At 34.4% G+C, this 27,699-nt stretch overlaps 2 protein-coding genes and 2 pseudogenes across 4 annotated transcripts; 1 reads left to right on the top strand and 3 right to left on the bottom strand.

The window, feature by feature from the left end:
- Positions 1–969: 969 nt before the first annotated feature.
- LOC108993779 lies at positions 970–1,902 on the bottom strand (annotated as a pseudogene).
- On the bottom strand, positions 1,555–9,649 carry LOC108993778 (serine/threonine-protein kinase BLUS1-like). Of its 3 annotated transcripts, XM_035694072.1 has the most exons (21): positions 9,222–9,647; positions 8,375–8,629; positions 8,136–8,260; positions 7,963–8,007; positions 7,452–7,533; positions 7,259–7,327; positions 6,957–7,127; positions 6,805–6,870; positions 6,141–6,209; positions 5,974–6,057; positions 5,536–5,873; positions 5,263–5,399; positions 5,060–5,154; positions 4,909–4,947; positions 4,761–4,820; positions 4,035–4,136; positions 3,856–3,907; positions 3,714–3,769; positions 2,735–2,799; positions 2,603–2,654; positions 1,555–2,103 (listed from the first exon to the last, which is right to left on the bottom strand). In XM_035694072.1, exons 1-21 carry the CDS (start codon positions 9,393–9,395, stop codon positions 2,035–2,037), a joined length of 2,205 nt encoding a protein of 734 aa, XP_035549965.1. In that variant the 5' UTR covers positions 9,396–9,647; the 3' UTR covers positions 1,555–2,034. The 3 variants fall into 3 exon arrangements, with proteins under 3 accessions (XP_035549965.1, XP_018824347.1, XP_018824348.1); XM_018968802.2 differs by lacking the exon at positions 2,603–2,654 and having other exon boundaries at positions 9,222–9,648; XM_018968803.2 differs by lacking the exons at positions 1,555–2,103; positions 2,603–2,654; positions 2,735–2,799; positions 3,714–3,769; positions 3,856–3,907 and having other exon boundaries at positions 4,084–4,291; positions 9,222–9,649.
- A 4,021-nt stretch (positions 9,650–13,670) lies between these two features.
- On the bottom strand, positions 13,671–14,725 carry LOC108993749. The gene has a single exon (XM_018968761.2). It carries the CDS (start codon positions 14,667–14,669, stop codon positions 13,854–13,856), a length of 816 nt encoding a protein of 271 aa, XP_018824306.2. The 5' UTR covers positions 14,670–14,725; the 3' UTR covers positions 13,671–13,853.
- A 9,446-nt stretch (positions 14,726–24,171) lies between these two features.
- On the top strand, positions 24,172–27,641 carry LOC108993776 (annotated as a pseudogene).
- Positions 27,642–27,699: the final 58 nt, after the last annotated feature.

Raw genomic sequence — 27,699 nt, 5'->3', positions numbered from 1 at the left:
CAATAATTTTTAACCATTATAAAAATAAACTCACAAAAAACAAAAAAAAAACTTTTTCTTAGGCTTCGTTTACTTCCTCAATTCATCATTACAACTTTTTTAAATTTCAATACAAAATATCATAAATAATTCAATTTTTTCAAATTCTAAAATAATAATAATATTCTAATAATATTTTATCATCTCAACTTAATTTAATATCCAAACGTAGCCTTAATGTTGTTTTGGGGGAGGAGGCTTTCTTTGGAAAGATGACAAGGTTTTTCTCTCAAGAAAAGACAAATGATCCAATGTGAAATACTGCAGATATAGCTGAGAAAAACAGGCAAAAGAACAACTGGTTATACAAAACGTGCACCACCTGTTAGCACTAGGCTTAGCTCGTTTATCTTTCTCCATATGCTTACAGGGGTCAGGCAGCCAGGCAAGGGGGTCGAAGGAGGAAAATGGAAACGGACCAATGCTTTGGGAGGAACCACTCTGATCTTGTTCCCAACACAAAAGCCGGAGCTGAAGCCTGATGTGCTCCTCCTACACCAGACTTTTGCCAAGGTGATGCACGACAAAATCCGTTATCTCCAACTTAACCTTATACATGCTGGAAGAAAACTCGATCCACGTCTAATTTTATGATCAGTTCTTCTATATACAGTCGTTATATACAATTGTTGTGCAATCGTTGATACGTTATATTTTAAAAAACTTAAACAAAAAGATTTAGAAAAAGAAAAGAAGCCCGCCAAAACCAAAAATGAAAGAAAAAGAGAAATAGAGCTCAGCATCGTCTAGATTTTCGTCTTCCTGCTCCTCTGGGTTTTTGGTTTCGTGTTTGTGTTAGTCGTCATCTTCCTGCTCATATGAAATTAATGACAGTTTTCTACAAATTCCATCACATATTTGCACCATAAATCGATGTAAACCTTCAGAAAAACAAACGAACAAAAGAAAAAGAAAATCGAGAAAATCATATCAATTTGTCCAGACCGTGTTCAAATCAAGAGGTCTGGGTGAATCCATTGTTCTCTTCTACAGATTAATTTCTTTTCTTGGTTGCAAAGGCACTCCTCCACCCATCATTAATATAGGTGGAGAGAAAGGAATCATGACCTCCTCTTCTTGATCACTCTTTTCTCGATCTCTCTTCATCCGAGTAATAGTTCCGGTGATCCCTGGTTTTGTTTTACCACCAAACATCCTCCTAATAGCCGAGGTATGCTTCTTCATGTCATGGCAATGAGGAGAATAAGTATTCGACACAGCATTCACCTGATCTTGAGGTGGCGGCGCGGCTCGCTTAGCTTTCTTGATCTTTTTCTTGTGCTTGATCTGGCCCATGCATGAAACTTTAGGTGAAGTGGGTTCTTGTGTCTCGTACTGCATGGAAGGTCTTCGTCTTCGAATGAGAAAGGGAGGGAAATGGAGCCCCGCACTTGCACTAGCCGACTGCCTATAACATTTTTGTCTTATGATTATGGGAGGCGGCTCTCTCAAAATAATTGATTGCTCAGTGCTTGCAACATATATGACAAACAAATACACGAAGCAGCAACAAGATAAAAAAGAACAGACAAATAATATATTTATCGCCAAATTTACAAGCTCGTAAATCTAGTTTATACAATAATATTTGAATATCAATACTTGAACATTGTAACTACGAAAACTTTAAATTATAAATAAGCACCCATAACTAGGAAGGAAGAAATGAAAAGGAAAAAGAATCAACTGCCAAATTCCAAACTACGACATGACATTGCCGGAGAGGAGCTTGTGTCAATTTGAATAAGAGCAGAAGTTGTGCTCATCATATTTGGCGGCTGCTGAAATCTTCAAAGAAACTTATTAAACATGGCGGCAAAAGAGATTCAAACACATTGATTGCCACACCTCGCTTCTACCCATGGCCGTCAACAGCCAAAACAGTCCCTTTCTCGCACAAAAGAAGGTAGGCATACACTTTTTTGCGTATGATTTACAGCTCTTGACTGGATATACTTGATTATTTTAGCTTGCACTGACCAGAGATTTTGACTTTCAAACATCCCCTTCCCTCCTGTCCCCATTTTCTTCCTGACCGGATACAGCACTTAGCTGTTGTTGCAACTGTTTGAGCAATAAAATCATCAACGTAAGCTTAAACCGATTATAATAATTAATTCCTACATATACGCCGGGAACACACCCTCTTCGTATGATTGTATCCCCCTATGGGTAACAACACAATAAAGGAGGGATACATGTAGAGCAAGCCCGAGAGGTAACATATCCATGTGTTATGTTAATCTACTAGCAATCCTAAGTCAACCGCCAAACCATTCCTTTCAAAGCCAACAAGTAAAATTTGTATTGATTTTTGTGTTTCAATAATGATTAAATGAAAAAATTGAAAATTTGAAATTGAAAATCGTTTTGTGTTTGAGTAGAATGTTTGAGAATGAAGTTACGAGAAATTTTGAAAATTCTCATGTTTGCCAAACATACTTTAAAGTAAGTTGTCATGTTGTGAGAACTCCTTACTCGGCCCAGCCCAAAGTCATAATAAATAACAGGTAATTCAAAAAATAATGAGAGAACTACATATATACCCCCTTGAGCTACTCACTTGCGTGTGTTTTAACTTTTCAGCGGTGAGCTCATCAGTCAAATTGATCATCCTGCTCAAGGAAAAAATGAAAAGGGCGGGCAAAAAAAAAAAAAAAAAAAAAAGATTTCAGAAGTAATTATGATGACCAACCTAGCTTGAAGCTCTGAGATCTTGAAAAGTAGTAAACGCTCCCTCTCAGAAGCTGCTGCTTCAATCTGTCGTACAGATCAGAGAAAATGGAGAAGAATAACCAGGAAACCATTAATCATGACAGGACAGTCAAATTATCCTCAGTGACAAGCAAAGAAATCAAGCCATCTTTCTTATATACATATATAACTCTATTTTTTCTAGAATTCACAAGATAATGGAAGCTAGGTTCCATCAAGGTGCTCTCATGGGCCTCATCACTACCTCTGCCTTCACATTGATAATTTTTGGCATCTACTACTATGCCTACCAAGTAATCAAATTTATCATCTTAAAGTGACCGACATGCAAAATAATCAGCAGAACGTCAATCCAGATATGATTACACGCTCTGGTCACATTTGATGTAATTGTGTCGGTCAACACAAACTCAAAGGATAGAAAGTGCCAACTTTGATCCGCTCATGTCCTCATCTCATTTTCAAACTTGGCCATGGGATCCTCATACAATAAATAATGGTTAGGTTGATTTTCAGCCTAAAAACTGAATTAGCAAACAAGTTTGATTTTCAGGCTAAATTGTATGGAGATAATTTATGGAAGATCTTCATGAAGAAAACTCGTACCAGTGCTCTCCATTTAAATAATCAATCACCACTTGTCACAACATATAAAAATAATCAATAATCACCCTATGGAATTTCAATTCGGTGAAGTCAGTCTCAGAACCTACATAATTATTTTTTCCTGTGTATAAAACTAAAAAGACGAAGGCAAATAAAAAAGAACCTCCACATCTTAAATCTAATCACACAATTCTAGCCTGTACTACTAGCTTAAAATCTACTAACAGCCAAAGCTAATAAAAGCCAAGACCTTAGTACATTCAAAATAACCAGTTCTCTGCAAATTTCATTGATTCTTTTATAAAATGAAAATGGGTTCAGAGCAGTCTCCAACTAGACAGGAATATACTCACAATTCCATTGTTCTCTGAACTGCGTGGCAGGGGGGGCAACTTTCCATTTTGAGCAGCTGCAATAAAATAGGAGTTCCTTAAAAAAACGTTTGGTACCTCTTTTCCCCATATAACCACATATAATATGAAGTATCATACTCACCATCTGCTATCTCAGGAGGTTGCAAGCTATTCAACAAGTTCATAATAAGCTCCTAGACACAAGTAAAAATTCTAATTAATGCATTTGTGGACCAGAGATTAAGGTTCATCAAGGAAAAGAATCTTTTCGTAGTCAAAATCAAACATAAAATTCTGAACTCATTTTTAGATTGATTTTACCTGTTGAATTGCAGTCTGCTGAGATAGATTCTGAAGGTGAGGCATAAGAAGTGATGCAGGTAAATTGCTGTTGCTAAACTCCTTTGGTGACTGATTAGCAGGCTGAAAAAACAGAGAATCACAATGTACCAATTTAAAGGGATAAATACTATCGAAGTGACATTATCTGCGACTCAACATTCCAGGTATTCTGCTTCTTGAAAGTTGGGAACAATTTCTCAACATAATTTGCTACTTAGAAGTTGGATACATACAACCTGAAAGTTTAAAAGATAAAAACATGCAACAAAAAGTGATTAATTGTATCCGCTTGTCCGTGTGGGCGCATATATGGATATTATAATTTGGAAATTACACCACAATAAATCTGAAAATCTATGAACAGCAATATTCCCTCTCTACCAAAATATGTGTCTTGATTCCAAGGGTAGTTTAAGAAAATGTCTTGAGTATGTTTTTTCAGTTTGGGACTCCCAAAATGGGAAATAAGACATAAATTGGCGCAGTGAAGAATTTATTAGTTGCATAGCGTTGCACGCACCCATAGACATCAAACATTGTCTTTTTTTCTCTAAAAAATAACAAAAGGAACTAAAAAATCAAACTGTTCTATCATATTGATTGTGTTTTTAAGAAGCTGTACCAACAGAATCTTGCTTGTGATAAACAAAATAATTGTTAAATGAGTAATCAAACCATTTAAGATCGATAGGTCAGTATACAAACCATTTGTTTAGATTCAAACGTCCAATCACCAACACTAGCAGACTTTCTTAGTGGAGAACCCTAAAAACAACACAAACAGAACATCAGGTGAGAAGTCGAAAACTAAAAAAAGTTGGATGAATTTTTTCAATCAAAATTGCCCACCTACCTGAGAAGACCGACGTGCAACTGTACTTAATGGAATATCCTAGGGCACACTTTTAAGTTAGTGACTGTCACATAATTAGGAGGAGAGATGAAAATAGGGGAGAGAAAAGAAGTGGGTGAGGATAACAAAATGCCATCATTAGAAATGTTACCTTTACAAGATCTAAATTCTCTGATGTTACTGAAAATCGTCCCTTAATTTGCACCAGATTAGCCTTTGACTTGTCATCCAAAGAATCTCTAAATCCTATAAGAGAAAATAGTTAATGCCACAAAATCTTTAAGCCTGTAGCAGTAAGAGCAGCAGTGACAACGACAATGAAGATCTTTGCTGTGTATTTCATAACTTGATTACCTCCAGAAGGCTTTATTGGAGCTGATAAACTGTTTGCTGAAGCTCGGTTTGGAAGCATCAAAGGACCGCTAAAGCTTGGTGCCCGACGTACTTCACGGTAAGCTTTCTCAGTACATGGTTGAATTTCATTCTCACTCCTAGTAATTGACTGACCATGAGCCACTTATCCAAACCGCTAAATATATATCCGAATGACTAAACCAACCAGCAAATGAAGAAATAGAAGCTAATGATTTGTCTTCATGGAATAAATCACAATGGATCATTACAAACCTTTCTGAGCTTCGCCCTCTCTCTGATAATGAATGACTAAGCACAGTACCATGCATGAGTGGGCCACTCTGAGTTTGACGACTTTTCGCCATTTGAGCTTTAGTCTTGGCCAGTAACAAGTCCTTTTCTGACATAGATGATGACGCCCCGGTGCTTGAACCATTTTTCTTCGAACCAACTTTCTCTTCGCATCCAGATTCCAGTAAATTACTTCCCAAATTTTTTCCTTTTCCATTCAAGTAGTCAACATGTGGTAATTCTGCACCACTGGTTTGTCCTCTGTGCTCAGGCTGTGCCAATTCATTGTTTACAAAATTGGAATGGCTATCAGTTGAATCCTGCCCATAAAAGACAAGAAATCATAAGTTCACTTGGGATAAAAATATTCAAAAGAAAAATCTGAATGATATGTATTATGTGATTTAGAAAAATTCATACCTTCTCGCGAACCAAATATTTTATGCTTTCGTCTTCTTCCCTCATCTCCGGTATATCATCATCATCATCATCATCATCTCGCACCTATCAAAATATATTTCATGTTACTGAGAAGATACCATCTCAATACTGAATATCAAGATAAATACTAAAAACCTGTTTCTTACCAATGATGCTTGTGCTTTTAAATCCTCAACATCAAAGTTCCAGGCACTAACTCCTCGCTGGTACTCACTCTGGTGGGAACAAGAAATTATCACTAAAGATAAGAAATAATCAAATTACTCATGCATAAGTGAGAAAGTATAGATATCTCTGACAACGGAATGTAAGATCTTACCACATTATCTATATTAAAAAGCACCATTTTCCCAACTTATTTAAGTTAATTCTAGCTTGAGGGACGAAATACATGTTATAACAGATATTAGCCTCTAGGATTTGAATTACAAAACTCCACAAAGAAAGAAATGAAGAAAAAAATTAGCTCTATTGTTAATTATATCACTTTATCAGATGGCTGTAATAGTTAGGAAACATATCTAAGCAGAATAAAAGAGCAAATTGCCAATAAGGTGCTAATATGCATCACCACAGGAAACATCTTCTATGAAAACCCCACCCTCTAAAAGATGGTTTTCTTCATTTCAATTATTGGTACTCTTTTTGAGGAACAAGATTGCAATTTTACATTCCTCTACTATAATAAATAAGCATCAATACTTATTCAAAATAGGAGGCACTTGTCACTGATAGCTACTGAATCATGTTACTTGCTGTTCTTACAAATGGACAGATTATGAAAGAAACAAGCAAAATGTATCTAATGACCTGTGATATTGCCTCTTGTTCTGCAGAAGGCATTTTCTTTAGAGCTAGTTGTGCTGCATCTTTAAGCTGCAAACTTTTAACAAGTCCATCAGACAAGTGTGCCACGACAAGTGAAAGCATGAAAGCTTCATTACAGCAGCATAACGGCTAACCTGGAGGGCTTTTACACGGTTCCAAAGGGGTGGCAAGTCAGCAAATAATTTTTTCACAGAAAGTTCTGGAGGCTTTGCTTGCTTGAAAAATGAGTGTTTCAATAATTTCTCCACCGTTGGCCTCTTTGTTTGATCTTTCACCAGACACATTGCAACCATTTCTTTAAATGACTGATCACAACTGGAAATCCTCCAATTAGAATATTATTCAATAACAGAAAGAGAGAGAATGATTGCAACTACCTAAGTGCAAAACACATATTTATGTATTTTACCACTTTAGCCAGAAAGAACATCAGTACCTTAGAGAACTTTTTATCACGATCATAGTCAAGACCAGGAGGGGCATTCTGTATGGTCATCAGGAGAACCTATCAGAACAAAAATGGGTCAGATATATTTCAGATATTTTGATAAAAACACTTCCAAGGAAGCCTCCCAAAGCTCATGCCTTATCTAATGATACAATCTTATTGAAACGTCATAATTCAGTACCTTCATTGGAGGATATTTAGAAAATGGTGCATGACCATGGGCCAACTCAAGTGCTGTTATACCGAATGACCAAATATCAGCCCTGTACAAGATTGATAAAGCAGACAATGAAGTGTTAAGACAATATCTAAAACTGAAAATAGATCTAATTTTCTCAACCAATCATTTGACACTTTATGCAAACAAATTTTCAACTATCAGAAGAAAGTGATCCTATTTTCAATAAAAATATTAAAAGAACAACAAGAAGAAGAAATTGTAATAAACAGTGATATACAATGAAACCGAATTCCTATCACAGAGGTACCAAGTTCAACGAACTGTCTATTACAAGGGCTACACATATGCATGTGTACATATACTAGCATCCTGCCTCAAGTCCCATGCCAAATGCAACCCTGTCCGTAACCAAGTGCAGTTGACCTAGAAAAGACTATTCCCAATTTCCATACGTAGCCCCCTCAAAGTTCTTCAATGTTTCTTGGGAGTTACAAGATGGAGTAAGACTCACTTGGAATTGTATCCACTTCCTGGCTGCAACACCTCTGGTGCCATCCTGGAAAGAAAAGATAAGTCGAAATCTCAAAACTTATGGATAAAACAAAAAAACTAGCATAACATACAGTAACTCCAATATATATGTGTTGTGTGTGTAAAAGTAACTTCATTGACAAGATATCTTACCAGCATGGAGTCCCTACAAAAGTATTTCTTGAACGTTGTCTATCACCTGTATCAAACATGCAAGCTGATACACCAAAGTCGGCAAGCTTTACCATCCCATTACTATCAAGTAATATGTTTCCAGCCTGCAATCACAAATATCAAAACCAACATGCTTGAAACCCTCCAAACATAAATTTAAAAATAAGAAGACAGAGAAAATAACAGTAGAATAAAGTTGCAGTTCCAGATCAACTGACCTTAACATCCCTATGAATATGTCCCTGTCGATGAAGGTACTCCAAAGCCTTCAAAGCTTCCTTAAGTATAGAACCAATAGCAGCTTCTTCAAACCCATCTGGATATGCTATCTTCATGAGGTGCAAACAAGAGCCTTCTGCCATGAATGCCATGACCACCCAAAGGTTCCGTTCGACAACAAATGAACAATATGCTCTAACAACATTTGGATGATCTATCAAACTCATTGTTTGAGCCTCCCTGCGTATGTCGTCCTGAAAAATAATACAACCCATTAACAAGTACAACGCCATTTAGAACAATCAGAAATTGACCCAAAAAGGAACTGACTAATTTCTAATTGATTACAAGGACTTAAAGTGACATAGAGAGAGACAACCAAGAAAAATTATAAACGTCAGAAAGATTGGTAAAATTATGAAAAAGACGAGTTTTAGAACGAATATATATGCTTGTACTCCTGAAGATATATAGATGTTTGCAATTGTCCTAAGAATTAATTACACAGCCGCTGAACAACCATAAGTTTCTCCCCCTACAATCACAATCTTCACGAAACTCAGCCCCCACCTCTAAAATCGTACACACTCTCTAATTGCAATTTCAAAGATCCAACTTCTCTCTATACAAGTATCCAATCTCGACATCTAAAAATTCACTTAGCCACGAGTTAAATCCTTTTTCCCCCCCTAACATAGCATTACTTCACATCAGACACGAACTGATCAAGTTCAAAAGCGCATACATCATTGGAAAATTTAAAGGTGAAGGTTGCTTTTGCTGAGTAAAAGAAAGATTCAAAGAAAGAAAATAGCAAGGAGAGAGAAAAAGAACGAGGAAGCTAACCAGATTGCTATTGCAGCGATCGAGATCCAAGCACTTGACGGCCACGACTTCGTTGAGCGGAAGATAAATTGCTCTGTAAACCGTAGCGGTCGCACCGTATCCAACCTCTTCGAGAAGCTTGTAGTCACTGGGATTCGCCGAATAAGTCCTCTGATTATTCCCCATCCTCCCCATGCCTCAACCAAAGCCGCTCGTGAAACCGCCTAAACAGGTCGAAAACCGCTCTTCACAGCCCTCGGGAAACCAGACTCTCGATCTCTATGGCCCTGAGAATTCAGTACTCAGTAGTATTCACGGGCTGTTTTGGTGCAGTACGGAGTCGTTGACCGCTATGAGAGGAAGGTAAATAGATAGAGAGAGACTGGACTCCTTGCTTGGGAACTGGGAAGTTGGGATGGGAGATGGAGCGAACGAGCGAGCGAGAGAAGTGCGTTTGCTGACGTGTCGTAGCATTGCTGGGTTATTTGTGATGTTGACACGAAGGTACGCCGTCACAGAGGGACGGCTGGGACCCCCGTTTGCATCGCCCTTAACAACAATTGTAACGGAGTTCGGACTAACAGTGTGAGTAGGATTGGGAGAAGTGATAGATAGACTCGAGATATTTTAGACGTAAGATGATAAACACGTTGCTTTCCCACAACATATTATATAAGACTAATTATAATTATATACACAATATTTTTATCTCACTATATAAAATATGAAATATTTATCATTATTAAATAATAATAAATTATTAAATAATAATAAATATATCACATCTCACATATTAGAATAAAAGTGAGATTATTGTGTGATGTATAGAATTTTCTATTATATAATTATATTTTAAAATAAATGATATTTTATGAAATATCTTATAAAAATAACATCACTTTATAAAAATATTTTCATTTTAGAACGCGTGTTGTAAAATGTGTTATGAAATTTATTGTAAAATGTGTTGTGAAATATATTATATGGGTATAATTAAATTTTTTTTAAAGATAATTTTGAATTCTTTTATTTTTAAAAATTATTTTTATGAGATTTTGTAAAAATTGATAGAACAAACTTAGAGTGAGAAAAATTGAAAGATGTTTTATTTAGGTCTTAAAAAGTAGTGGCTTTATTGAGAACATGTTTGAAAGAAAACTCTTGCCATAATTTTTTTTTTTTTTTCAGTTATGGTGAAGGTGTCTTGACCTTTGTTATGAAAATCTAAATAAGATGTTTTAATTGTTCAGATTGTTTTATTTAATATTTAGATTGCTTACTTTTTCAGTCTAAGACTCTAAAGTGTGTGTCTATATATATATATATATATATATATATATATATGTATATGTATATGATATATTCAGTTCTTTATAAGTTTCTTTCATCAATTCTTTTTTTAAGTCAAGTATTTATTATTATTATTATTATTATGTATATAAAAATTAAGGTAGTGCTAGATACGATTTTATAGTGTGCAAGTCTTACACAATTTGATAATTTTTTTTAATAAAAATATGTGACATTTATATATTTTAAAACTGTAGAAATTATTTCTCTAAAAATTATATGCTCGATTTATCACGCGTTGTCTTATTGGAAACAAGGAAAACTAAAATGTTCTTTTTTGGTCCTCTCCTGCAGAAATGATCTCATTATAATTAATTACCCGTTAATCCATAACTTGGCATTGTTCATGCCATTCTAGGGCCGCCCATCATGTACAGTTGATCGGGGCTTTTAGTGCATTTTTTTTTATTTTTTAAATATTTTTTTAAAAATACACACATTCTTAATTATTAAAAATTAAAAATTAAAAAACATGAACGGTAAAACTGAGTGAAGGCAAATTTATGATATTATTTATTTAAAAGTTAAATAAAATATTATTTTTTAATATTAATATTATTTTATAATTTAAAAAAGTTAAATTTTTTATTATATTTTATATAAAAATTTAAAAAAATTATAATAATTAAATGAGATGACATGAAATAAAAATAATATTTATTCAAATCATCTCTATTGAATTTCCTACTGTTTTTTATTTAAAATAACCTTTCAAAAGAAAATTAAGGACAGGTTGACAGTGGATTAAAGCATGAAAGGAAGGTTGACCAACCGGCAAGAATTGTCCATCTTGGGAAGATGGAGCACAACGATGATTACGGGTTTGTTCGTTTGTCTCTTCGCTCGACATTCGCCATTTTCACTACGAGGGCTGTGTGACTGTGTCCATATATATAGTGAAAACAAGACAGGGATGGGGCCGATCAGCTTATCATAAAGGTAGTGCTGTCCTTGATTCGATGTAGACATGAATCTAAGAACCATATTTGGCGTTCATCATCAATCTTGATGTATTTTTTAAGAAAAAAAAAATCCATGTAAGATAATATTGGATGAGTAATATTATATATTTAAATATATAAATTTTATGCAAGCTTTTTATAAAAATAAAGTAGGATCTTCGTATAAAAATAAATTTTCCATACTCTTTTCTAAAAAGTTTGATCGAGACTTGTAAATATTGAATTTGTACACGTCATTATTCACATTGGACAGTGGGTATTTATATTATCTAGCTAACTATGTGATAAGAAAAAACGAGCTGATTTAAGTATCAAGAAGGATCATTATCCTATACAGTGACAAGTTTATCTTTATTCGTAGTACTAATAATTAGGGTTGAGCACTGACTAGGTCGGAGTTGGTATGCCCTACCTCCGATTTTTTTGGAGGTTGAATTCAACCTCCAACTCCGACTCTAAGATGCACATCCTCCGCTTCGACTCCGACTTAGTCAGAGCGGAGTCAAATTTTGATATTTTTTTAGGACTTTTTTTAACTTCATATTTAACCCACTTTTTTAAAATATATATGTGGACTTTCAAATTTTAATTTTTTCAAAAAATACAATTTAAACTAAATAATTCACTTTTACTTCAATTTTACTAAAAACATAACAAAAAATACAATTAAATAAAAACAAGTAACATACATACATGCTTCGAAAAACTAGAAAAAAATAAAAAAGAAAGTCCCATTGTAACAAGATTAGTTGACTGCTCTACTAGAAGTCTCATTGTTACAGAATCTATTGACTGCTCCATTCCAACTTTCAAGTTATGCCTAAAAATAAAAATATGACAAGATTAGTAAAGAAAATACTTTTAGACCAACACGACATATCAGTACATGAAAATCACAAACATGGGTACCATTTTGGATGGTCAAGAAATCAAACATGGGTATCATTTTGGTTAGTGGGAAGTGAAAAGTTTCTTTATAAGGGAGATAAGCCAAAACAGTGTTGTGTGTGGCGTTTTGTGACCAATGATCCTAAACAGAGTCAAACGACACCGTTTTGACTGTTTTAGGCCTTTGGCCATTTTGGGTGAGCTAGGCTGCACCGATGCAGTGTATCGGCTCTATTGGGCTCCTAAACCCGTTCTGGGCCTTCTTTTTTTTTTTTTTCTAAACCCTAGATTAAACCCTAAACCAATTTTAATCTTTGTTTAGTCAAAAAATTTTTTATTTATGACTTTTATAATCTTTTTATCACTAAATTTAATTGTTAGTATAATTACTATTTAACTAGTGTCTAGTTACATGTTATTATACTATAGTATTACATATTATTAAATATTAACACATTATAATATTTTATACTAATGTTTAACTTATTCCTATTATTCAATAAAAAAAAAAACTTATTCCTATTATAGACGTATACTATAGTGTTTGATTACAAGTTATTATATTAATCTCTAACTTATTTATAATTTAAGTACATACTAGACTTAGTATTATATTTTATCACAATAGTGCTATTATAAATCAGTACACATATTATTATATATTGATTATTATACATTACTATTATATATTATTATACTTTAGTTATATACTAGATTTAGTATTAAATGTTATTATACATTAGTATTACATGTTCATAGATTGATTAGTATACATTACTATTACATGTTATTATATTTTAGTATTACATGCTATTATACATTAATGTTAATACATTAGTGTTACATATTTCTTTTTGGATAACATAGTGTTACATGTTATTATACATTGATTATAATACATTACTAGTATATATTATTAAACTTTTATTGTTATAAATTAGTATTACATGGTATTATAAATTTATACATTTGTCTTTATACATAATATATTAGTATTTAATGTTATTATACGTTAGTTATTATATATTAGTATTAGATGTTATTATACATTAATTTTATATGGTAGTAATAGTATGGTATTTACACATACTAAATTATTATTAGTCAATTTAATCTATTTATATTATAATATAAGTATATTATTTTAAGTACATCTGTTCACATTAGTATTTAAAACTATATAAGTTATAGTTATATAAAATAAATATTATTAATATATAAAAAAAACATATAATTTTATTAAAATATGAACAATATCAAAGTCGAAAAATAAAGATGGAATCGGTATACCACCACAAAAATTGTATCACAATGGTTGAGTTGCTAGCTAACTCTGTAGAATTTATGGACATGTTTATGTCTCTCTCAATTTTGCAAAATAAACTCATGACTTTTTACAATTACCGATCAGAGATTTTTTTTAAAAAAATGTAAAACTTCGATTAAAAGAGCCTCAAAGTATTTTCCTGCGTCTGAAGTTGTTGATCAGAGAAGCATTAGAAACCAAGAAGCCAACCCCCAAACACATTACCCAAATCCCCACATCAACCGCCCATCTCACTCCTTCCATCTCCATCGCCATATCCGTACTATCTTCTTCATCTCGGTCCTCCCCTTCCCCAACATCTCTACCGTCCGATCCATTCTCCATTTCTTCCCCACAAGAACAACAGCAGCCGCCGTCCGATTCAGTAGTATCCTCCTCCTCCTCCTCCTCCTCTCTTCCCTCTGGGATCTCCTCCAACCCTCCACAAACCCTGCTGTCATGCTTCCTCCTCCAGCTCCTTCTCCTCACCGCCATATCCACCCTCTCTTTCATCGCCACGTGCCCTTCCACTGCCACGCAAACCTCCGCCTCCGAAACTGAAACCTCGCTTTCCATCTTGCACTTGCACTCCAATGTCCACTCGCCGCCCTCTTCTTTTCTGAAAATCCCCTTCAAAACCTTCTCCTCTCTTAGGTACACCTCGAACTGCACCCCTTCGCCAGCCCGAACTCTCTCCCTGCTCCCGAACACCACCTCCCCCTCCCTCGTCTTCGCTGCAACGACCCGGTGCAGAGTGACGAACGCGGGTGAATCAAGCTTTATGTTCGACCCGTCGACGACGAGCGAGTTCTCGTTGATGCGTGGGAGGTAGAGCAGAGTGATTGATTCGGGCAACGGGTTCTGATCATTTAGACCCGAAAACCGGACGAAGAGCGCTCTGATTCTCAGGCGAGAATCTCGACCGGCGGATCGATAACCGTGAAAGTCAGTCGACCTACACATCTTCTTGATGAGGAAGAGAGAAAATAAACGGCTAATATAGTGTGTAGAGAGAGAGAGAGTTTCTCATGAATTGTGAATTTATGGGCGGCTATGGCAGGTTGGAGCTCTTTGTTTTGGAATCGGGGTCTGAAATCTGAATCGAGGGGCGGGAAAGCACGCGGTTTCTCTATGCCGACGTGGACAAAACAACGACGATGTTTTGTCCAGGGAGTTTGGGAGTTTGACCTATACATCGTCTTTCCCGTCACGCAAAATTCTGTTCGACGCGGACTGCGGTACATCGTGGATTTGCGAGTTTGACTGAATGCGACTTTCCACAATTCAATATGAAAAGCCGGTGTTTAAAGAAAGAGATGAATTGAAGTTAAAAGTTAAAATGTTAAATAGAATATTATTAAAATATATTTTTAATATTAATATAATTTTTATATTAAAGTTTAAAAAAATTAAATTATTTATTTATTTTATATAAAAATTTTAAAAAATTATAATAATAAAATAAAAGATTTTTAAAATTTTGAAAAAGTTGATTTTTATGATTCGATAAAAAATCAAACTTATTTAAATATTCCTGTTATTCTATATTGGCGTTCAACCTACGGAAACTGCTCATGATATTTCAAGGAAGGGAGAGTTTTTATGGAACTTTTCTTTAATCAATAAATTAAATTAAATTAATGAAATAAAAAAAAGGGGGAGGGGGATGACTTGTATATAACTTTTCTATATTACTTCCTCTCTTTTGTTCTATTCCTACTCATTTATTATTACTATCACTTTCGTTTAGTTCTTAAATTCATCTCAATTTATCTCAACTCATCATTACAATTTTTTTAAATTTCAATACAAAATATAATAAACAATTCAAAATTTTTAAATATTAAAATAATAATAATATTAAAAAATAATATTATAATAATATTTTATCATCTCAACTTAACTCAGTTCAACATCCAAACGTAGCCGAACTTGAAAGCAAACCAGGCCAAGACATTTGATCTGAGTGGATGCATGGGTCCCATAAAAGTGAACTTTTTAATAATGGTTTTTTTTTTTTTTCACGGAGTAATGTCATATACGATTATATAAAAATTACATAAAAATAAATTTACAAATTAATATAACTTGATGTAGTGCGTCAGATTGTAAAATTATTTTTAATATAAAGTTAAATCTAACGCATCACGTGAAACTATGTCAGTTTATGAGTTTATTTTTATATAATTTTTTTGTGTCTATAACAATTTTTCTTTTTTTTTTTTTTTTTTTATATAGGTTTCAGATTTTTTTTCTACATTTTCAAATCAAATGAGTGAAATTTGTATAGTCTAAAACTTGTATAGTACTCTAAAGCTATATAAATTGTTTATTTATTTATAATGGATTATAGTACTTCTTTTCAAAGGATCCAAAACTTGCACCCTAGATTTGTACAAATCAATTTCATTTTGTTATTATATTCGTTTTTCTTGTTTTAAGTCTGTTAATTTTCCTAAAAGAATTTAAATACCATTTGGGCATGCAGTATGGAATAGGAAATTCTCCAATGAGTTTCCAAGGGAATAAATTTAAATACATACTACTATGAATTTTGGGCCAATAATATATATATATATATTTATAGTTATCATGTTGCAATTCATTACACAAAAATAAACATAATGCATAAATTTTATGATATTTATTGAAATCGAAGAATCTATATCCGAGAGAATTAAGATTATAAGATTTAAACACTGTATTTTTAATATAGACCCTAAAACATTGACAATAAATTCTATAAAAAAAAAAAGAGTAATGCTACATACAGTCGTGGAATGCGCAAACGCCGTGCAGTCGCTTTGAAAAAGAGTGGGGTCCACTATTAAAAAATTAATTTCTTTTCATGTGGGTCCCTTATTTATTCACTTTTTTGAAGGCGACTGCACGCTCACGACTGCAAGTATCATTTCTCTAAAAGATATAATGGGAATATATTGTTGGAGAAATGACATGGTGTACGTTTGGTTGTTGGGGAGGTACATGAATTGAGCCATTTTTCATTTCTATATATATATTTATAAATTATTTTGTAGCACTAAAGTGGGAATAGATATTTGTTTATATTGTCTTTGTCTTGAAGGTAAATGAGGTCATTGGGCACGTCCAATGTATGGAACTTGTCATTTTTTGTGCCTCGCGTGACAAACCAACATGAGAGTACTTGTTTTGAGTTCCAACAAAACAAAGGACCATGAACAACAAACAAAGGAAGCGAAGCTACGTGTATATATATATATATATATATATATATATATATATATTTATTTTTATATTTATTTTTTCCCTTATAAATATATTTTGGTTCCTTTCAGCATTTGGCTGATTCTCAAACATATTGATCAATTTATGCGTATCATCTATTTTCCCTAGGTGATTTTATAAACACTTTTTTTTTTAAAAAAAAATTTCTTTATAAATATATATAATTTTTCTCTTCTAATATCAACAATGTATATTTAATCATCTTGTGTTATCATTCTATTAAGTAAAGTTAGGATAAATGGCCTTAACAGCTAAACCAAATCAATGGCATTTGGTCGGGCCTAATTCAATTTTCCAAGTGGCCATTTGGTTGAGCTACACTTTACTAAAATAGTCTGTATTGGAGTAGTCAAAATTTTAAGGGTCTACTTTTGAGCTACAATAAAGTCATTTTTTTCTCCAAATTTGGCCAGCTACTGTTTATCTCCAAAATAATATTTTACTCTAAGAACGGTTAGGCAAAAATTGTATATGTAAGTTGGGTGTGAGAAGGGTTGGTAAAATGTATTTGTTGGATAATTAGGTTGAGGAAAAAATTTGTTAGAAAATAATAATTTTAAGTAAAAATTAAATTATTAATTAATATATTGAGTGTATTTACAAAAATTTTTTTAAAAATTAAAAAATTATTAGTAAAATATCTAATATCATATTATTATTTTAACTTTAAGATGGACAATTTAATGTGGATTAATATCTCTAATGGACAATTTTACTAAAATGGTCTGCATTGGGGGGTGCGGGGCATTTCTAAGTGCAAAAGTAATTAAAAATATATTTTTAGACCCAAATTATAAATTTAAATTTTGTAAATATGTCTATAATTTAAAAACTATGTAATTTTTAAATTTGTTAGCATATTTTGTAAACAAGTCTAACATATTGTAATATATATTTATATATACACAATTTGTAAAATATAAATATATATTTATGTTTATATATATATGTATATAATATATATATATAAATGTAAGCGGGGGCGAGGCGGGAGAAATGCGGGATGGGAATGGGCCCTCCTCGCCACCCGCCCCCGCTAAGGGCCCTAGATGCGGGGTGAGGGGACCTGCCCTCACATGGACGGAGTGGGATTGCCCGCCCCACCATGCGATCCACTCCTAAAATGTGTTTGTAAAAATCAATGCAAGATCGGTACCATTGCTCTAGCTGATGTGTTAATGTGAGTGTGCATGCAATGGTTGAAAAAAAACAAAAAAAAAAAAGGTCCTTAATTATTGAAAATGATGAACTTGTTGACTTTAATATGGTACGTAATTACTTGATTTGGTTGGCAGGATTTGGATATAAGAAGTATTTTATCTTATTATTATAATTTTTTTAAATTTTTACACAAAATATAATAAAAATTTAATTTTTTCAAATCTTAAAATAATAATAATATTAAAAACTAATATTCTAATAATATTTTATTTAATTTTTAATTTTCATCTCAATTCGCTTTATTTCAACTCTACATCCAAATGACACCTAAAGCATTATCGTGAAGTCCATTACAGTGTATGGGTACATACGTAGTAAAAGCATTTACTTTCAGTCAAGCATTATCTCTTTGCATGGTGGATAATTTTTTTTTTCCCTAATCAAGCTTGCATATTTATAAATAAGAAGTTTTAAATTACAATACTATCATCATGAGGGTTATTTCTACTATCAATAAGTACATTATTATAAGGTAAAATAACTATTGGTATGCGACCAATCACTTCATTGGTTGTAGCGCATTGCGCCACAGAATACGCAAATTGATTTTGACATCGATACATTTTTTTAAAACACCATCCTGTATGAGAGGACATGATAAGAGCTTTGTCTTCAGAGATAGGAGAAATTTTCCAGACTGAAGATGACCCTTGAATTGCAGAGATTTAGGGGTGATACCTACATGGTGTGGGGCGGGGGGTACCCTCCCCCGCACCATGCGGAAAAAATCCCATCCGCCCCGCCTCCTGCCTAGGCCAACACATTGTGTTTTAAAAAAAATATTGGTCCAAAAATATTTTTTTTAAACCCAAATTATAATATAATTTAAATAATAAATTAAAATTTATAAATATAAAAAGAACTTAAACTCATTAAAGTTAGATTTTGGATTGCCTTGACCTCCTAGACCAACCTTTATATAGGAGGCCAATGCAATACAATAGTCATCTTTAAGTAATGTGGGACTTACTACTAAATCCCATTTAAATTACCTCTCAGCCAATCACGTAAGATTATTTTAATAATTTTTATATAACTAGGTTTTAAATAAATTGAAGATATTTTTAAAAAATAATGCTACTTTTATAAATTATTTTATAAAAATATTTCTCATTTAAATTAGAGGGCTGTTACAGACACAAAGGGATCTCACACACTAATATGGCCACGTCTACCCACTTTTGTTTTTCTTCTTTCTTTTTCCCCCTCCCTGTGTGTCTCCCCTTCCTGGGCGTCTTCGCCTGCCTCTGCCTTCTCTGTGGCCGCCATAGTGATCGGGGACCACCTTAGGGCCGGCAGAAGCCGCCATCGTCTCCCCTCCCCTCGAGGCAGCGCCTCTCCCGTGTGTCTCCTCTCCCCTCCTCTCCGTTTTCCTCTCTGCCTCCGCCTCCCCATGGCTGCCATGGTGGTCGATGACCACCTCTGGGCTAGCAGAAGCCACCAACGGTCCAAGTGACACCGTCTAGCGGCGGGATGGGAGCTCCCATGCACGGCAAGCTAGTGAGCTGCCATGCAGGAAAGGGGGAGGAAGGGAGGGGAGACGCACAAGAGGATGAAAAAAAAAAAGAGGAGACATGGCACGCTCACAGTGTGCCACATTAGTGTGTGGAATCATTTTGTGTCTATAATATTTTCCTTTAAATTAAGATCGTGTAAAAAGTTGTATAAGTATCATTTTCTAACTAAAAAAAATGCTTGATACAAAGCAAAATAGTACTCAAAAGCATTTTAGATGTAATATTCATACAATGCATCTTATTTGAGGTTTGGTACTCATCATCTCATACATCACATATCATATTTATTTTTATTTATTTAGAATTTTTTAATGATTTTTTTAGTTTTATTTCTCCCAAATTAATTGAATTCTTTTACTCATCGTCTATACACCAAATATTTGATAAGGAAAAAAAAAATTATATGTGATGTATGGTATGAGAATGATGAATATAATTTTTCATCTTATTTATATCATACATGCAGTTTAGAAATGATGGTTAGTAGGGTCCTTTGAAACATGATCTAGTACTTCATGAGAATTGCACACAGGAAGATGAGTTTGAGATAGCGCTGAAGTTGCAATTACCATTTTATTATGATATGATCGTTTTTTTTTTTTTAAAGCAAGATTTCATTAAACGATAAAAGTGCATACATTATAGTCTTAAGAAACTGGAAATTATAAAATACAAATACAAGCTAATTAGGAGGATCCTTTCCACTGTGAAATTGTAGCAGCGATGGAGGAATTTGGATTAGTGGGATATTGTCAAAGGCTTGCACTTCTGCTGCCCATTGCGCTAGATTATGTGCACATCGATTTTTGGATCGATGAATCTTCCTAGCCTTCCAATCTTTGAATGACTCAAGCTTGTATCTGATGTCGTTGATAAGAGGGCTCATGGTCCAATCTTGTATTTCTGATGCATTGGAGATTGCTTGAATAGTGACTTTAGAATCACCTTCCAAGATTATTTTTTCTAACTGCAACTTTTCTGCTTCCTTTACAGCCATTAAAGCTGCTGATGCTTCTCCAACATTTGAACTAACCTTGCTTATTAGATCAGTTTTTGCAAAAATCAGCTCACCATTTTCTGCCCAACAGAGTGCAGCAAGGATAGAACCTTCATTTCTTGTGGCTACATCAAAAGTGATGAGTTGATAACCTGCTGGTTGTCTTACTTCATTTTCCTCAATCTGATGTTCTCGTTCTGACCATGCTCTAAGATGATGTTGAGAGGTTTTATGAACAGTATCCATATATTCGGAGACTGAGGAGGAGACCTTTTCATGTTCTAACTTGTTTCTTGTGAACCAAATTTGATCCATTGCTACAGATGCGAAAATCTAGAATTCATGTTCCTCTTCAGCAGGAATTTTTAGGCTAGAGACAGGATTAATAATTGTACTAATCCAGTTAGAGATCGGTTGATTAGCAAACAGGGATGAATCAATTGGCCATTTTGAATGTCTCCACATTACTCTAGAGAAGATGCAATTAAAAAACAGATGGGAGATGTTCTCAGGCTCAGTTTTACAGAGAGGACAACAAATTTGATCTTCATCAAGAGGGATAACATTGTTAATTTTGACTTTTGTTGGAATGATGTCATGACTGATTTTCCAAAGGAAAAGTTTTAATCTATCTTGAATCTTCATTTTCCAGATAGATTTCCAATTGATGTGTTGAGAGTTATTAGAAGGGAGACCAGTCTGATTAACCAAGGCTGCATATGCAGATTTGACGGAGAATTTTCCTGAGGCATGATGGATCCAGATGATCTTGTCAGGAGTGTGCTGAAAATTGTGATTAGCTAAGGGAATTTTTTGGATTTCTCTGCTTGTATTTTCAGAGAAGAGAGTGTTTAGGAGAAGGATGTTCCAACGCCTTGGCTCTTCTAATATAAGTTCAGATACAGTCAGAGAATGGTTTTCAAGAGTGTTGTTTGGATGAATTTGAGGACTCTTGCTTGGAAGGGAGGGGATCCAAGGATCAATCCATACTTTGATAGAGGCACCATTGTTGATCTGATAGCAAGAGCTAGATTTTAGGAAGTCTCTTTGGAGAAGGAGACTTCTCCAAAATCTAGAGTCTATTGATTTGGGGGTTACCTCGAAAAAAGATTTTGATCTTAGATATTTCTTAGAAAGGACTTCTTTCCAGAGACTGGTGGTTCCATTTATGAAGGTCCAAGCAAGCTTAGAAATAAGGGCAGAATTGAACATGAAAGATTGTTTTAAACCCAACCCTCCCATGGATTTGGGGAGACAAATGGATTTCCAGGATTTTGTGATGTATTTCTTTTTTTGGTTTTCATCATATCCCCACCAAAATCTCCTCAATTGAGAGTCAATTTTACTGGCCATATTCTTAGATAAGAGACAAGTTGACATAACATATGAAGGAAGAGAACTTGCCACTGATCTAATGAGAACAGTTTTAGAGGCCTGAGAAAGAATTTTTGTCTTCCAACCTTGGAGTTTGGTATTGATTTTTCCAATAAGATCAGTGAGGAATTTCTTTTTATCAGCACCAAATGCAAGGGGTAAACCCAAATATTTGGTGTTTGGAGGTGAAATTCTGAAATCAAAGTGGCTTTTTACATCATTGATGAAGTCGGGACCACTATTTGCACTGAAATGAAGAGAGGATTTTCTATGATTGATGTTTTGTCCTGACCAAGAATTATAAGTGGAAATACAATCTGCAAAGGCTTGAACAGTTTGATATCATGATATATGGACCACTTATTATTATGATGGACGAAAAAATAAATAATGTGACAATTTCTTTTGAAATTGGATGAAGATTTTCCAATTTTAGCCTCAAATTAATATTCGATGGTGACAATTTGTCTTTCGTGTCAAAAAGTGCTAGTTTCCTGTGTAGCAATGAAATCTAACGGGAATGGCTCCCCACAAAGATCATCTTACCACCGATAAAAGAGAAGTGGTGTCAAAAATCGTACATGATGAAAGTCCCATGATCACAGTTGCGAGTATTTGTGCACGTGCTTCACCTCAAAACCACTTGTTTTCGAGAATTCTTATTCGCGACGTACCCATCGTTACTATTTTTTCTGTAGAGAGATTCCATAAACGACAATGATAGGATGCACTCAAACATGCACGCTTGTGGAAATGAAATTTTTAAGTATTTTTAAAATATTTGTAATCATTAAAAAAATAAATTATAAATATAAATTTATTAATAATCATTTTCTTAATCATTAAAAAAAAATAAGTGAGTATATTTGGTGGACATATTTAAGAGTCGTACTATCATTTTTTTTTTATAAAAAATAAATTTATAAACTGACGTGATTTAATATAATACATTATATTGTAAAATTATTTTTATTATAAAATATATTTAATATATTATATGAAATTACGTTAATTTATAAATTTATTTTTGTGAGATCTCTTTTTGCATGATAGTTCTGCAGTACTCCACCAACCATTATTGAATCTAGAAGAACTGAACTACCCAGGTGAGTGTACACATGGAGATAAGGGTGTCAAATCGTGTTAACGGGTCGTGTTCGTGTCGTGTCAATGTATGTACATTACACTTAACGGGTCAACACGAACACGACCCGTTAAGGATTTCGTGTCAAAATTCCAAACCCGAACACGACACGATAAGATAACGGGTTGACACGACACGACCCGTTATGACCCGTTAATGAATAAGAAATAAATTGACACGACATAACACGACACGACCCGTTCCGTTTCAACCCGTTTATGTTAATGGGTTGGACATACACGATACGACACGACACGACCCGTTTGACTTAATTGATTTTTATATAAATATTTAAATATAAATAATATCTATAAAAAATAAAAAACTAACTACAAGTCTAAAATTACAATCCAAACAAATATGATCCACACAATTTGTAATAATATTCATTATTAAAATTACATCCCAAATGTAATAGACAAAACATACAATGTATATATATTAATATTACAATCTCAAATATAATAAAAAATTAAAAACACAGATCTAAACAAATTTAGAACTTGAAGAAGGAAGTGGAACGTCCTCCCTACCCTTTAGGTCTAAGGGTATAAAGGTAAATTTAATTTTTTTAACGGGTCATAACGGGTTATAACGGGTTGACCCGTTAGTGACCCGTTAAGCAATCGTGTCTTAACGGGTCAACCCGTTTTGACCCGAACCCGTTAAGGCTAAACTCTAACCCACTTTTATCGTGTCGTGTTCGTGTTGGGTTAACGGGTCGTGTCACATATTGCCACCCCTACATGGAGACGGTGAGATTTTTTTCTTATAAATCTGTCTTCCTCTTCTCATTATTAAAGTTTGATTCAAAGTTTCATGCACGGTCCAAAAATTTTCTCATATCCTTTTTTCGCCAACTAGTTGGGATTTATATAGCATTTTCAAGCTGAAATTTCTTCTAACATAGAAAATTTTTAGAAGATTTCTTTAGGAGCCATGAGCATGGAATTAGGAGCAAAAGAAAAGAAAGAGATTGAGGGAGAAGGAGAAGAAGTGGGATTTCCAGCTGATGAACACGAGGAGATTCCAGCCATGGACAAAGCAGATAACAGTGAGGGGAATTCTGGTGAGCGTTATGATTGGAAGTATGTACAGTGTGATAGCCATGAAGCTGACCCTCACAACCGGGGTCGTTCCTAACCTAAATGTCTCTGCTGCTCTTCTTGGCTTCTTATTTATCCGAACATGGTTAAAGGTGCTCGAAAAGAGTGGTTTTGTGTCAAAGCCATTCACTCGCCAAGAGAATACCATGATACAAACTTGGTGCATTTGCTTGCTATAGCATTGCTACTGGAGGTTTGAAGCTTTAATATCTCGAATTTTGCATATCAAATTCTCTACTTTTTCCCCTTTTTCTTTCCTTATTTCAAGAACTTTGATCTAATCTAGCACTTCTGTTTCTCGTTTGATGAACTGCAGGTGGATTTGGTTCTTATCTTTTGGCATTGAACAAGAAGACATATGAGTTGGGTGGGGTCAACAATGAGGGGAACTCCCCAAAGAGTGTTAAGGAACCTGGACTTGGTTGGACGACTGGCTACCTCTATTTAGTATCCTTTGTTGGCCTTTTTGCCTTAATTCCTTTGAGGAAGGTACATATATTCCATGGTCTCTACTATCTTTGACATTATTTTCTTCAAAAATTGCAAGAACATTTTACTATGTTTGAGCAATTACCTCATTTGTTTTCATAATTCCTCTCATCTCATCTAATCATTACAATTTTTCTAAATTCTCACACAAAATAAAATAAAAAATTCAACTTTTTCAAAATTCAAAACAAAAATAATATTAAAAATATATATTTTAATAATATTTTATTTAACTTTTAACTTCATCTCATCTCATCTTATCTTATCGGTGAAAACAAGAAAGCCATGATGAATTTCTGCCAAATTATCAGTAGTATAAGAATCATTTTTCATTTTGCAGATAATGATTTTAGACCTCAAGTAAACTTATCCAAGTGGCTTGGCAACTGCGGTTCTCATTAATGGTTTCCACAATCAGAATGATACGATGGCCAAGTAACTGCACATCTCTTAATTTTAGTATCCATAATTTTCTATCAACAAAAACCATATAAAGATCAAACCTCAAATTGACATGGAGACATTTTTTTGCAGGAAACAAGTGCAGGGGTTCATGAAATATTTTTCAGTCAGTTTCTTTTGGGGTTTTGTTCAAGTGGTTCTTTTGTGGGACTGGGAAAGTGCAATGTGGATTCGGACAATTCCTAATTTTTGGATTGAAAGCATGGAAGCAAACGTGTGTATTTTCTTTCTTTTATGCTTCTTTTGAGCTCAACATGTTGCTGTTAGTGATCATCCTATTCAGTTGAATATTGGATTTTGCAGATTCTACTCCGATTTTAGCATGACATATGTTGGAGCTGGGATGATTGTTTCCCACCTCGTAAATTTGTCTTTGATTCTTGGAGCTGTGCTTTCCCATGGATTAATGTGGCCGCTTATTAGTAGACATAAAGGAGATTGGTTCCCTCAGAGTTTGAGAGAGAGCGACATGAAGAGCTTATTTGGTTATAAGGTCTTGCTCTCTCTCAAATTCATGTGACTTCTGCTATCCATGGTTGCCAATTTACACTCTAATTTCTTGGCAGGTTTTCTTATCCATTGCTTTAATCCTAGGTGATGGGCTTTACAATTTCGCGAAGAAATTGGCATGCACAATCATCAATATTCATGGCAAATTGAAGAATAGGGACCTCGAAATGGGTATAACAAACAACCTAAAAGTGGACAACATCTTATTAACTAGATATACTTTTGGGATGTACAAGTTTTACACCTTTTTCAAAAAAGTAGGGACTATCATAAAAAAATATAAATTTTGTCGTGTGAGTCTCAGATTATCTATTTTTTTTAAAAAAGAATGCGCGAAACTTGAACACCTTAAAACTGTATAAATTATTTTCATATTAACAAACAATAGATAACTTCAATTCTAAAAGGAGAGTGTAATTGTAATTCCTCAAAACCAGTAAATAAAGTCTTGTAGGTGTTGAAGAAGATAATAATTTACGTTATTTTACTTTTAACATTTGGTCTTCTTGTCCCCTGTAGTTGTGGGTGGCCAAGAGAAGCCCGTTGAAGTTTTGAAACAGAACCAAATTTATCATCGGAGAGAACATTCCCATATGGCTTGCAACCGTGGGATACGCCCTCTTCGCCATCATCTCCACCATCGCGATCCCATTCATGTTCCCTCAATTAAAATGGTACTATGTAGTCTCATCCTATATTATTGCTCCATCTCTAGCATTCTGCAATGCTTATGGAGTTGGCCTCACGGATATAAACATGTCCTATAATTATGCGAAAGTTGCCCTCTTCGTCCTGGCCGCGATGAGCCCATGGTAGCTGCGCTCATTGGGTGTGGTCTCATCAAGAGTGTTGTTTCTGTGGCTAGCATTCTGATGCAAGATTTCAAAACAGCCTATTTGACTTGCACTTCCCCAAAAGCAATGTTCTTGAGCCAAGTCATTGGCACAACATTAGGCTGTGTGACAACTCCTCTTAGCTTCTTTCTATTCTACAAGGCATTTGATGTTGGAAACCCAGATGGAGAGTTCAAAGCTCCTTTTGCGTTGATTTACAGAAACATGGCAATTCTAGGAGTTCAAGGTTTCTCTGCTCTCCCTAACCATTGCCTACAAATCTGCCACGGCTTTTTCGCCTTTGCAATTGGAGTCAATGTAGTGAGAGAGATGTCTCCTCAGAAGGTTGGAAAATATATGCCACTTCCGATGGTCATGGCCATGCCTTTCTAGTTGGGGCATACTTTGCAATTGATATGTGTATTGGGAGTTTGATTGTGTTTGTGTCGCACAAGCTCAAATCCAAGAAGGCTGAGTTTATGGTTTCTGCAATTGCTTCTGGATTAATTTGTGGGGAAGGGCTTTGGACACTTCCTGCTGCTGTTCTAGCTTTGGCCAAAGTAAATCCTCCCATCTGCATGAAATTTTTGCCTTCCTAGGAACAATTTCTCAGGGGACTTGGCTAATAACATTATATGGGCAAGGTAATCCTGACTGAGATTATTCAATGCCAGGTTGCCAAAAGAAAAAAAACGAACATCAACTAGATGGAAGTGCAAAACAAACTGTATCCATTCTCAATCATCAATAAGAATGCACCTTGTATTGTTGTCTGTTGTTCTGGTCGGGCTCATCACCTATCTATTTTTGGGGCTGCCCGGGGAGAGGGGCAGGAAGATGCGAAATTTAAACAAAACACAGCCCTATTGGACTAAACCTTCTTTACATGCGTACTTTTATATTCCCTTGGTCAGGCACACATGGGTTGTTGCTCCACAGTTGTATAGAACCTCATACTTCCGAATGTATAGAGAATAACATAGGTTTTCTTTTTCTTTTTTTTTAGTGGTCTGAACCTTCATATGATAGTTATTGTTTTTGGAACACCTCGAGAACCCCTGGTTTCCCCCCAA

Source organism: Juglans regia, chromosome 9 (genome assembly GCF_001411555.2).
Source record: "Juglans regia cultivar Chandler chromosome 9, Walnut 2.0, whole genome shotgun sequence".
In the NCBI taxonomy this organism is placed as follows: domain Eukaryota; kingdom Viridiplantae; phylum Streptophyta; class Magnoliopsida; order Fagales; family Juglandaceae; genus Juglans; species Juglans regia.
This window is presented reverse-complemented; position numbering and strand designations above follow the sequence as displayed.